Genomic DNA, 11,007 nt, shown 5'->3' with positions numbered 1-11,007 from the left:
TACAAAGGCAAGAAGTGACTGGCTTACAAGCTTTCAAGGGGGAACCTAGTGCTAGGGAGCATGGAGGAAGGCAGAATCTCCAGTGGGTACTATTCAATCTGTCAGGGCGGAGCAGATAAAAGGAAATACAGATGGGTAACTCGTGATACTGTAGTGAATAATGCTTATTAGGACAGATTATGGGGGTTGGAAATGCAAAGGTAGATGTTTTGGAACAAGGAAGGGAGTGATTAATTCTACAGGCTAGGAGCAGAGGTATCTGGGACCATCAAAGGAGAAGAGCCGAGAGCGGGACACTACCCAGAGAAGCAGAGATGTCTGAGATGGAGACAGAGACGATGACGTGGCGTAATGAAGCGGCTGGGGAAAAGGACTGTGGACCGAAAACGGGGGGGGGCAGGAAGGGGGAAGTGTAGGAGGCGGGCTTCCAGGATATACCCTTTGGTTGACTGATGATGCATGGAGGGGATTGGAACCATGGCAATGAGATGATATACAATGGAATGAATGTATAACTATAGTTCTCTCATGTAAACTACCATATAATTCACAATAACACATTAAAAAAAAAAAGAGTATAAGTGGAGTCCTCATGTGGCACTGTAGGATAAGCACTGGACTGCTAACTGCAAAAGTTAGCAGTTCAAACCCACCTGCTGCTCCTCAGAAACCCTATATTGGGTGGCTATGAGTCCAAGGGACTCGATGGCACTTAACAAAACAGCAATATAAGAGTAAGGTTATCAAAGGCAATAATTTTCTGTGCTTTGGCTGACTATAAACCCAAGGCCTTTCCACTATATCATTCATGACCCCAACCAAACATTCAAATTTATTTAGTCACCTTTTATAAATTCATTTGCTTCCTCATTCCTTTTATCAACTTCTCTTTGGACAAAATTTTCCCATAACCTTTTCTCGAATTTGCGTGGTCTTTACACAGTACACAATGGGATTCATTAAGGGAGGCACTAGCAGGAAAACATCTTCCATGAGGGTGTGAATCATAGGAGATACATTCCTGGCAACCCAGTGTAGCATGGCTACACTAAGCATGGGCACATAGAAGATAAACACAGCACAGATATGAGAGATACAGGTGTTGAAATCCTTGAACTGCTCTCTAGGGGTTGCAATGCTCAGCAGTGTCCAGAAGATAATTATGTAGGAGAAAGCAATAAATACCAAATCCAGCATGGTAGAAAGGGGAGCACAGAGTCCATAGACAACATTGACCTTGTTGTCAGAGCATGTCAGCTTCATGACATCATGATGGAGAGAGTAGAAATGTGAGAGCAGTTTCTGATGACAGTATCTCAGTCATTGCAAGAGATAGGGGAAAGGAAGGATCAAACAAACATTTTTAGAAGCCAGTAAGACTCCTGTTTTGATAACTCAAGAGCTGATTAAGATTGTGCTGTGTCTCAGAGGGTTGCAGATGGCTACATAGTGATCAAATTCCGTGACAGTACTGAAGCTTCGGTGACTGTCAACAGTTGGATGAAGAACTCCTGGACAAAGCATGCAGTCACATGAATCTCACGGACACAAAAGAAGAGTCCCAAAGTGGTAGGTAAGGAAGAGAAAGACAGTCCATGGTCAGAGACTGAGAGCATGGAAAGGAAATATTACATAGGTTCATGGAGACTTTCCTCTGTCTTGATAAGGAAGAGGATGATACCCAGGAGAGAAAGAAGGTACACAGATGAAAACGGAATGAATATCCAGATGTGACTTCTCCAGCCCAGGGATACCAAAGAGGAGGAACTTCAGAGCTTCAATATTTGCTTCGTTAAGAATAGGCATGGAAAACATGAGTAGACATATGCACACCAATGTTCATATTCACATTATTCACAATAGCAAAAAGATGGAGACAGCCCATCAATGGAAGAATGGATAAACAAACTGTGGTATATACACACAATGGAATATTACACTACCTTGAAGAATAACAAGGAAGCTGTAAGGCACCACAAAATATGGGTGAACCTTGAGGGCATTATGCTGAGTGAAATTAGTCAGTCATTAAAGACAAACATTGCATAAGCCCATTATTGCAAAAGCTTAAGAATAGATACCCACACTAAAAGGAAGAAAAATGAAAAAAGGAAAAATTCTTTGTTGGTTACCACGGGTGGAGTGTGTGTAGGAGGGGGAGGGTAGCGGGTAGATACATCACAGTTCAGGTGATGATGTGGGCAATACGCAAGAGGCGGGAAGGGGCAGAAGAACAAGGTAGATAAGAGAACATTTAGGCAGGTTTGCATGGGCTAAATAGAACAGAGGTAAATAGTGATGTATGCTCAACCTTGGAACAACAGGGCTCTGTGATACAGGGGTTGAGGTATAGTCTGAATGAGTAAAAGAGGGGAAATAATATTAAGATGCTTGGCTGTCTTAGGAATATTTGTTTCCCTTGCTTACTATTATAAAATAGTCACTTGCAGGGGATAGAAAGAATATACAGAAATATGATTATAGAAAGTTTGTAAGGCAGCCTTCAGCCTCTAATTGATTGGAATAACTAAAAGGGGTGCTAGAACTTGCCCAGTGAAAGAGACATCTTGCAAAGCCTTTTTAGGGTATAAGACATTATGTGGAATCCTGATCCCCATCCAGAACCTTCTGAGATGGGAAATTCCCTCTTGGAAAGACTAGAAGACCATCTTGGAACAGCTAAAGGAACAAGAGATAGTTCTTGAAAGAAAGACCAGCAGGAACAGTGATGCATACTCAACCTTGGAACAACAGGGCTCTGTGATACAGGGATCAAGGCATAGTATGAAGAGGGGTAATAATAAATACTAAGATGCTTGACTGTTTTATGAATCTTGGTTTCCCTTGCCTATTACTGTAAAGTAGACACTTGAGTGGGATAGAAAGGAATATCAGGAAACATGATTACAGAAAGCTTGTAAGCCTGCCTTCAGTCTATAGCTGATTGGAATACCTAAAAAGGGCTCTAGAAGTTTCCCAGTGAAATAGGCCTCTTGCAGAGCCTTTGCAATATATAGGACCTTAGGTAGAATCCTAAGTCCCATCCAGAACCTTCTGAGGTGAGACATTCCCACTAGAAAGGACAAGAAGACCAGGCTGGAACAGCTAGAGTGACAGAAAATACATCTTTAAAGAAAGATCAGCAGGAAAAATCCAAAACAAAAACAGCAGTAGGATTGGCTACTATAAGAATAAGCAACTTGTTTTCGGGGAAGCCATCAATGCAAGCAATTAAGTCCCTTCAGGACAAACCCTCCTCTAAGACTGAAACTCAAAGGGAACACTTGAGTAGTCATGTAAGCTTGTTGGTGACCATATTGGCTTACTGGTGAGTGGAAGAGGGAGAAAATCAGCAATGAAGAAATGGGCTGAGTTCAACCATGTTCCATAGACTACCATTAACTTGGAGATGAGAGAGAGAAGAGGAAGGGCTGGTTGGTCCAAAGTGTGGTGAGACCTGGGGACACCTGAGCCCATGGACAAGGACATAGTCACAGAGGGCTAAGTCTGAGAGTAAAGCATCCAGCTGATACAAAGTGAGGAGAGATGCACAAGAACACCTAAATTTGCAGCTAGTACCCATTTGACCTAGCCTTGATGGCTTGATAATCAGAATTTGACTAGAGGAAGATAACAAAAACAAACAATTTTTGATAAAGGAAAAGAGGGTAAATTGCTACAACTTGATGGACTTGACCTATACTCATGGATGTAGTAGTTCAAAATACCAACAGAGATGGAAGGAGTCTTCACATTAAGTATCAATGTTATCTCCTCTGTATACAGGGTAGCTAGGGATGGACAACTTAAACATTGGCTACCTAAAATGAGGGGGTGATAAAGGCGCAAAGTGACTGGCTTATAAGTTTTCAAGAGGGAGTATAATTTAAAAGTGGGCAGGAAAAGACAGAGTTTTCACTGAATAGTTTTCATCTTGTCTAGATGAGTCTGGTGAAAAGAGATGGGGATACAATTATTATGATTCAATAGTAAGTAATTTTTATCATGACTAATTGTGACTGTCACAATTGTAAAGGTAGAAGTTTTATAACAAAAGCAGAGGAATAGTTAATCTTACAATCCAGAAACAGAGGACTCTAGGATCATCAAGCAGAATGTGGGACCTTATCCAGAGAAGCATCTACACCAGAGATGGAGGCAGAGATGGGGACATGGAGAGAGGGAGCAGCTAAGGACTCTAAATTCATGGAATAAGAGGGACTGAGAGCTGGTGGCCAGGAAAAGGGTTGCAGAATGTGCCCTTTGGTGGTTTAAATTATTATACGTGCCTGAGAGTTAAAAAAAAAAAAAAAAAGAGCTAAAATGGATAGAGAGAAATACTGTTAATTGATGATCCTTGGAGGAGATTATAATCATTGTAATGAAACCAAGTATCTGATTTGTTCAATGTAAAACTGATGATCAGCCCTGTAAACTTTCACTCAATTCATAAAAAAAAGAATAGTCCTGGGAAATGGAAAGGTATCTAGCCAGGTCCTTAAGTCAATGCAGTAGGAAATGTCCTAAATGAAAGTATGGCAGATGTCCTGTCAATGCTTATGGAAGTAGTAGTCGATCCTTGTAGGATCCTTGGTGTCCACCTACAACTCATCAGTTCTTTGATCAATTTGTTAAATCTTTTCTTGAGCTCTCTAAATTCTTAAGGGATATACTTGCATACGACCAACTGGCTCTTGGCCTTGTTTTGTATGATGATGCTAAGCTTCTTCATTATCTTTTTCCAGATGTAATCATTTTGATACCTGTGTATTCCATCTAGTGAGATTCATGTGTTAGACAACAATTGTGTTGGTGGCAAAAGGTAATGATAATAAATAGATCATTGGTCTTGCCAAATTCTACCAAGACCTTATTTTCCAACTATGGATGCTTTTTTGTTTCCATATTTCAAATTTCAATCACCACTAATTTTCAATGCATCTTGATTAAATGTCTGATTTTTTCAGACAGGAGACATTGGTAAAAGTCTTCATTTGCTTCAACTTTGGATTAGTGGTTGGTGTGCAATTGAATAATAGTTGTGTTAACTGTTCTTACTTGTAGGTATGTAGGCATTAGCCTATCACTGACAACATTGCACCTCAGTATAGATTTTGAGATGTCCTTTTTCACAATGTGTATGATGCCATTCATCTTCAATTTATCATTTCTGGCACAGTAGACCATATGATAAAGTGAATTTAAATGGTCAATACTAGTTCATTTCAGCCATTAATGTTTAGGATATCAACCTTTACTTGTCTGTTTTTATTTTTGTGGACTCTCAGTTTACCTACACTCATACTTTGTACTTGCCGTGCTTCAAGACTTTATGCATGTTTTTCATAGTTTCTTCTCATTTTGAGTTGTTCCACATCAGCAAATAAAGTCTATGTCACTAAGATCGACTGTGTTCACTCAAACTTAATGACATAGACTTTATTTGTGTTTTGAAAGTCTTTCAACCTGCCTCATCTTCAGAGATTAGATCAGGAGAAGTTATTCTGCTATTCATAAGGTTTTCACTGTTCAATTTTTTTAGAAATCAGTTGCCAATTTTTTTTTTTTTTTTTGTCTTTCTAATCTGTCCTAGTCTGGAGGCTCTGTCCAAACTTTTCCACCATGGGTAACATTGCTGATATTTGAAATACTGGTGAAATAGCTTCCAGCATCACAGCAACACATATGCATCGAGAGTACAACAAACTCACAGACAATAATAGACATTCAATTTGTACTTTACTGTAATGTTCTTTAAATATGTCCAAGAATGTTTCAGTTTTCCCGCCTTGTTTTCTGACTCAGCACTGTCTAGAATAGTTTCACTCATATATGTTGAATAATTTATTCAGTGGATTCAGCTTACAGTAAACTTCTCTATTATGCTGCAACCCTTTTAATTTCTCACATTCAAAGTTGTCAACATTAATCTCCTTTTGTGTTCTGCCTGTGCAAAGATTCAAGCAGTTAACAGGAATGTAGAATTACTAGAATACGAATCCCCACATATAAATTTCAAGAAGCATAACCAAATTATATATAGAAATCAACAAGTAATTTGTATATACTAGCACCATTCAAATAGAAAATGACTTTTATGTAACAAGTGTAAATCATGTAATGTAAATTCACTGGTAGAAGCTATAGATAGAAAAAACAAAGGGAAAAAAAAGAGAGATGTTTCGTGATTTCATATTTTCCATTAGTATGTCCAGATAAAATCTATGAATTTAAAATTCAGGAGAATTATTCCTCAGAAAGTAAAATTCTTACAGGATAACCTTTAACGTTCTTTCAAAGTGCTACTTACAAATTACTCTTTTTCTCCCTGCTGCCTTTTCAACTCATGTCAAAGCAAACAGGAGCACAATTCTACTTCCTGCATATTAGCTATCACAATGCTTGAGACATTATTTGTAATTTTTTTTGCCCATGTGCCATTTAACTAGTAAATTGTGATCCCCTTGTGTACAATTGGATATATTGTTTTGGTTTTCCAAATTTCATCTCCTTCATATATGACTAGTTGTACTCAGTCAGTGGTGTGCTGGTAAATCCAATCTCTGGCAGGAAAAACTCTCATTTGTTGTGTTTGTAATTCCTTATGGTGTAGGAATATTAAGGAGCCAATCATATAGGAAGTTTTATCCCAGAAAACTTCTTACACGCTAAGAATCATAAAATTCTTTACCCTGGTCAGGGCTGAATAAAGGAGTCACGGAGCATTTTTACGGTATTTTATTTAATTTAATTCACACTTGTTGAATACATACCTTGCTGAATACATACACAGCAAAATAAACACCAATTCAATTGTTTATACACGTACTTTTTAGTGATATTGGTTACATTCTTTGTGTTTTCCTGAGTTCTTCCTACCTCAACAGAGCTCTGTATGATAAGCACTAGACTGGGAACCACAAGGCAGGTGATTCAAGCCTAGTAGCTGCTCCATGAGATAAAAATGAGGCTTTCTATTCTAAAAAGATGTACAGCCTTAAAAACCTTATAAAAGCCGTTTGAACTGTGTGGTTTTTGTTTCATGTTGATCTTTTTTCTGTCGGTCTGGTTGTGTAGTGTTTCTGTGTGTGGGTGCTGACTTTACGGTCCTTAGTTCGAACCTCCTGGGTCCTCTGTGGGTTGGCGGTGCTTCTTTCTGCTCCTGTAAGGGTTTTGTTGTTTTTTTGTCGTGTACGGGGTCGCGATGGGTGGGGTTTGACTTAATGGGCTTTTCCTCTGACACCCTCTATTTGTTGAGTGATTGTTTTGCTCAGTCTGTAGATTTTTTTTCTAGTTCAATTGTTTTATTATTCTCTTTTGAGTTTTTGGTGTTTATTTTTTGGTTTAGGTTTAGTTATTATGTGAGTGTATTGTTTCAGAGGTTCATTTTTTTTTTTTTGTTGTTCGGTTTGTGTATTCTTTGACTGTTTTGTTTCTTTGTTTTTTTTTTTGGTATCTTTTTTAGTTTTTTTCTTTGTTTCGTTTCATTTGTTCATTTGGACTTTTTTTCTTCATGTTTTTTTGTTTGCCTGGGTTTCTTTTTTTTTGTGACTTGTGTCTGTATTTTTTTTTCTCTTTTTTTCTTTTGATTTGAGTGTTTGTTTTTCTGTTCTTTCTTTTGTTTCTTTGATTCGTTTTTTTTTTTTGTACTATTAGTTACTGGTTTTTTTTTCTATTTTCTTTTGTTTTTTGTTTTGTTTTTGCATTCTGGTTTTTTTGTTGATTTATGGCGTGTTTGTGTTCTTTCTGCTGGTCTGTGTTCTGGCGATTCGCTCTCAGTTTTTTTTTATGTTTTGATTTTGGGTTTTTTTTGTCGGTTTGGAGTGTTTGTTTGGTTTTTTTTTGCTTATTTTCTGGTGCTCTTGATTTTTTCTCTGTTTTGTCCGTTGTTTGTTATTATCAGGTTGCTATGTGGGTTTTTCGTCTGGCTTTTTTGTTTGCTTGCTTTGAGGCCCTCTGGTTGGTATGGGTCTGACTTTTTTTGTTGCTTTTACTGACATTTACATGTCCGTCATTGCATAATTAATAGTTAACTTAAACTGTTTATTTTTTCAGCAGCAGATTGAGTATAGCCCTGTGGATTTGTTTGGTTCTGACACTGTAGATAATGGGGTTGAGCACAGGGGGAAGAAGCAGGTATACATTGGCCATCATAGAATGGACCATTCTAGGGACTGACCGACCATAGCGGTGCACTAGGGACAGACTCACAAAAGGGATATAGAAAATGGCAACTGCTCCAATGTGGGAGAAACAGGTGCTAAAGGCCTTATGTCGCTCTTCAGGGGAGGCGATACTCAAGACAGAGCGAATAATCATGATGTAAGACAAGATAATGCATGGTGTATCGATCCCCGTGGACAGGATGAGCCCAAATAATCCATAGATATTATTGATCCGAGTATCTGAACAAGCTAATTTAATCACATCTGGATGGTAACAGTAGGAGTGGGAAAGGGCATTACCTCTACAGAAAGAGAGAGGTTTAAGAAGCAAAAGCAGTGGTACCATTATTACTGCAGTACGTATAACCATCAAGAGACCCATCTGAATGATTCGAGAATTAGTGAGGATGCTAGTGTACCTCAGAGGGTTACAAATTGCCACATAGCGGTCAAAGGCCATAGCCACAAGCACCCCTGTTTCCATGAGGGCGAATCCATGAAGAAAAAACATCTGGATGATGCAGGCATCCAAACTGATTTTCTTTGCATCAAACCACAGGATAGGTAGTGTTGTTGACATTGTAGAAACAATCAATCCCAGATCAGTAGCTGACAGCATAGAGAGGAAATAGTACATGGGCTCATGGAGACTCTTCTGGCTGCTGATGATAAACAGGATCATGCTGTTCCCCAAGAGAGCAGAAGCGTAGAGACAACAGAATGGGATGGAGAGCCAGGCCTGTACAGACTCTAGACCAGGAATACCAATCAGCAAGAAGCTTGGAAATTGAATAGTCAAGTTGCTTAGAATCTGCATTTTATCCTGGAGCTGTAGCATTTTTATGTCGAATGTTCACACCCTATAGAAATCATAAGTTAAGTTATTATTAAAAAATGTCTAAATAATCTTGTTTTTTACTATGGTAAGGAGGGGCATGCCAGATAAAAAATTAGTTCTCTATCATTGAAAAAACTAGAAATCCAACTTCAATTTTAATTTATCTTTTATATAAAGGATAATTTAGCAAATTATTTTTTTATATTTTTAGTTTCTAAATTTTTAATTAAATTTTATGATCATCAATGATATCTGAAAATTCAGTGAGTAGTTAAAAAAAGTTCATAAAATTCTGAATATCTCATATAAGAAATGACTAGGGGAAACTTAGCTAAAGAAGCCATTCTACTTTGTTGTGAAGTGTCTAGGATCTTAAATGCTCATGAGTGGCCACCTAAGGTACAATTATTGGTGTCTTCATGTGCGGAAGAAAGAAGAGTGATGAGAACTGGAGATACTTGGAATCAATTAATCTAATAGACTAAAGGAACATATGAACATCAGTCTACATAACTCCAAGACCAAAAGAACTAGATGGTGTATGGCTATCCCTACAAACTGAAAACATCACAACAGAAGGTCCCAGATAGAATGGCAGAAAATGTGGAACAAAACTCAAAATTATTTAAAAAATGATTGGGTTTACTAGTTAAAAAGGGTCTGATGTAACCCTCAATTATGACATTCAACCACCCTTCAGATCCAGAAAAGACTCACCCTTGTGAGTCTATTTTAAGCCAAGCAGTAGATAGGTATGTAGGGAGAACAACGACACTAGGAAAGTAAGCTCACCATAGAAATCATTCAAAATGGAAAGGGCAACATTTACCTACCAAAAATACCTACAACATTTACCTACCAAATTTACCTACAACATTTACCTACCAAATTTACCTACAACATTTACCTACCAAATTTACCTACAACATTTACCTAAAGTTGCAAAGGGGTGGGAAGGTGGGTGGAATGGAAATAGGAGCCACAGCGGGGAAATGGGATGGAGGGCACTGCAATCATTGAGATGAAACAAAGTTTATGATTTGCTAAATGTAAAACTGATGATTTTGTCTATAAACTTTCACTAAATTCACACACAAAAAAGTAAAATGTGATCCATGCTTACCATAGTTCACAAAAACAATGTGGTACAATGGGTTAATACGCTGGACTGCAAGGTCAGTGTGAACTGCAAGGTTGGCAGTTTAAACTCACCAGTTGCTCCTCAGATACCCTATACAGGGTTGCTATGAGTTGGAACCTACTCGATGGCACTAAACAACAACAACAACAACAACACATCTTACTTTAGTGAGTAGGGACTGGGGTCTTAAAAGCTTGTGAGAAGCCATGAAAGGTACATCTATTGATTACTTCTTATTCAGAGCAAGGAAGTATGAAGAAAACCACAGAAACAAAGAAACAAATAGTGCAATGGAGTAATGGACCACATGACCCCAACATTAACAACTTTGATTCAAAAGAACCAGATGGTGCCCTGCTACCATGCTGATCACTCTGAAATGGATCACAATAAGAGGTCCTAGATAGAGTAGGAGAAAAATGCATTGAACTCAAAAAGATCAGCTGTATTCATCAGAACTGATTCTGATCCAACCTCTGACCTTAGACACCAACCAGTCCTGGAACTGAAGTCATCTCAATAATTCAGCTATCAGTTAAACAATAGACACGTCTATAAAGTGAACAATAATATCAAGGAGGTATAAAAGTTTTGGAATAATCAATCATAGGAGATAAAAAGAACAGTATTTGTCCAGAAGGCAAGAAGATATAGGGGAGAAGGATGAAGCGAAATGATAAACACAAGAATGAAGTGAGATGAGCACTGTTACATTGTGGGGATTGCAATCAATGTACGAAACAAAATGTGCATGGATGGTTGGATGGAAAACCAATTTTCTTCCAAGTCACCTGGCACTGACTTTTGTCATAGCTCTGACTCATAGCAATCCTATATATGGTTTCACAAAGTTGACATCATCC

The 11,007-nt window shown here is 38.1% G+C and overlaps 1 protein-coding gene across 1 annotated transcript; it reads right to left on the bottom strand.

Annotated features, from left to right (window-relative positions):
• Positions 1-8,043: 8,043 nt before the first annotated feature.
• Positions 8,044-9,003, bottom strand: LOC102824259 (olfactory receptor 51F1-like). Its single transcript, XM_006870362.1, has one exon. The coding sequence runs from the start codon at positions 9,001-9,003 to the stop codon at positions 8,044-8,046; it is 960 nt and encodes a 319-aa protein (XP_006870424.1).
• Between the last annotated feature and the right edge of the window lie 2,004 nt (positions 9,004-11,007).

This window comes from Chrysochloris asiatica, unplaced genomic scaffold (genome assembly GCF_000296735.1).
Source record: "Chrysochloris asiatica unplaced genomic scaffold, ChrAsi1.0 scaffold00140, whole genome shotgun sequence".
In the NCBI taxonomy this organism is placed as follows: domain Eukaryota; kingdom Metazoa; phylum Chordata; class Mammalia; order Afrosoricida; family Chrysochloridae; genus Chrysochloris; species Chrysochloris asiatica.
Note: the sequence above shows the minus strand (reverse complement) of the source record. Positions and strands in the feature narration are given on the sequence as shown.

Excerpts from the sequence above, each read along its gene's own strand:
- LOC102824259 (XM_006870362.1), bottom strand. The coding sequence starts at position 9,003 with ATGCTACAGCTCCAGGATAAAATGCAGATTCTAAGCAACTTGACTATT.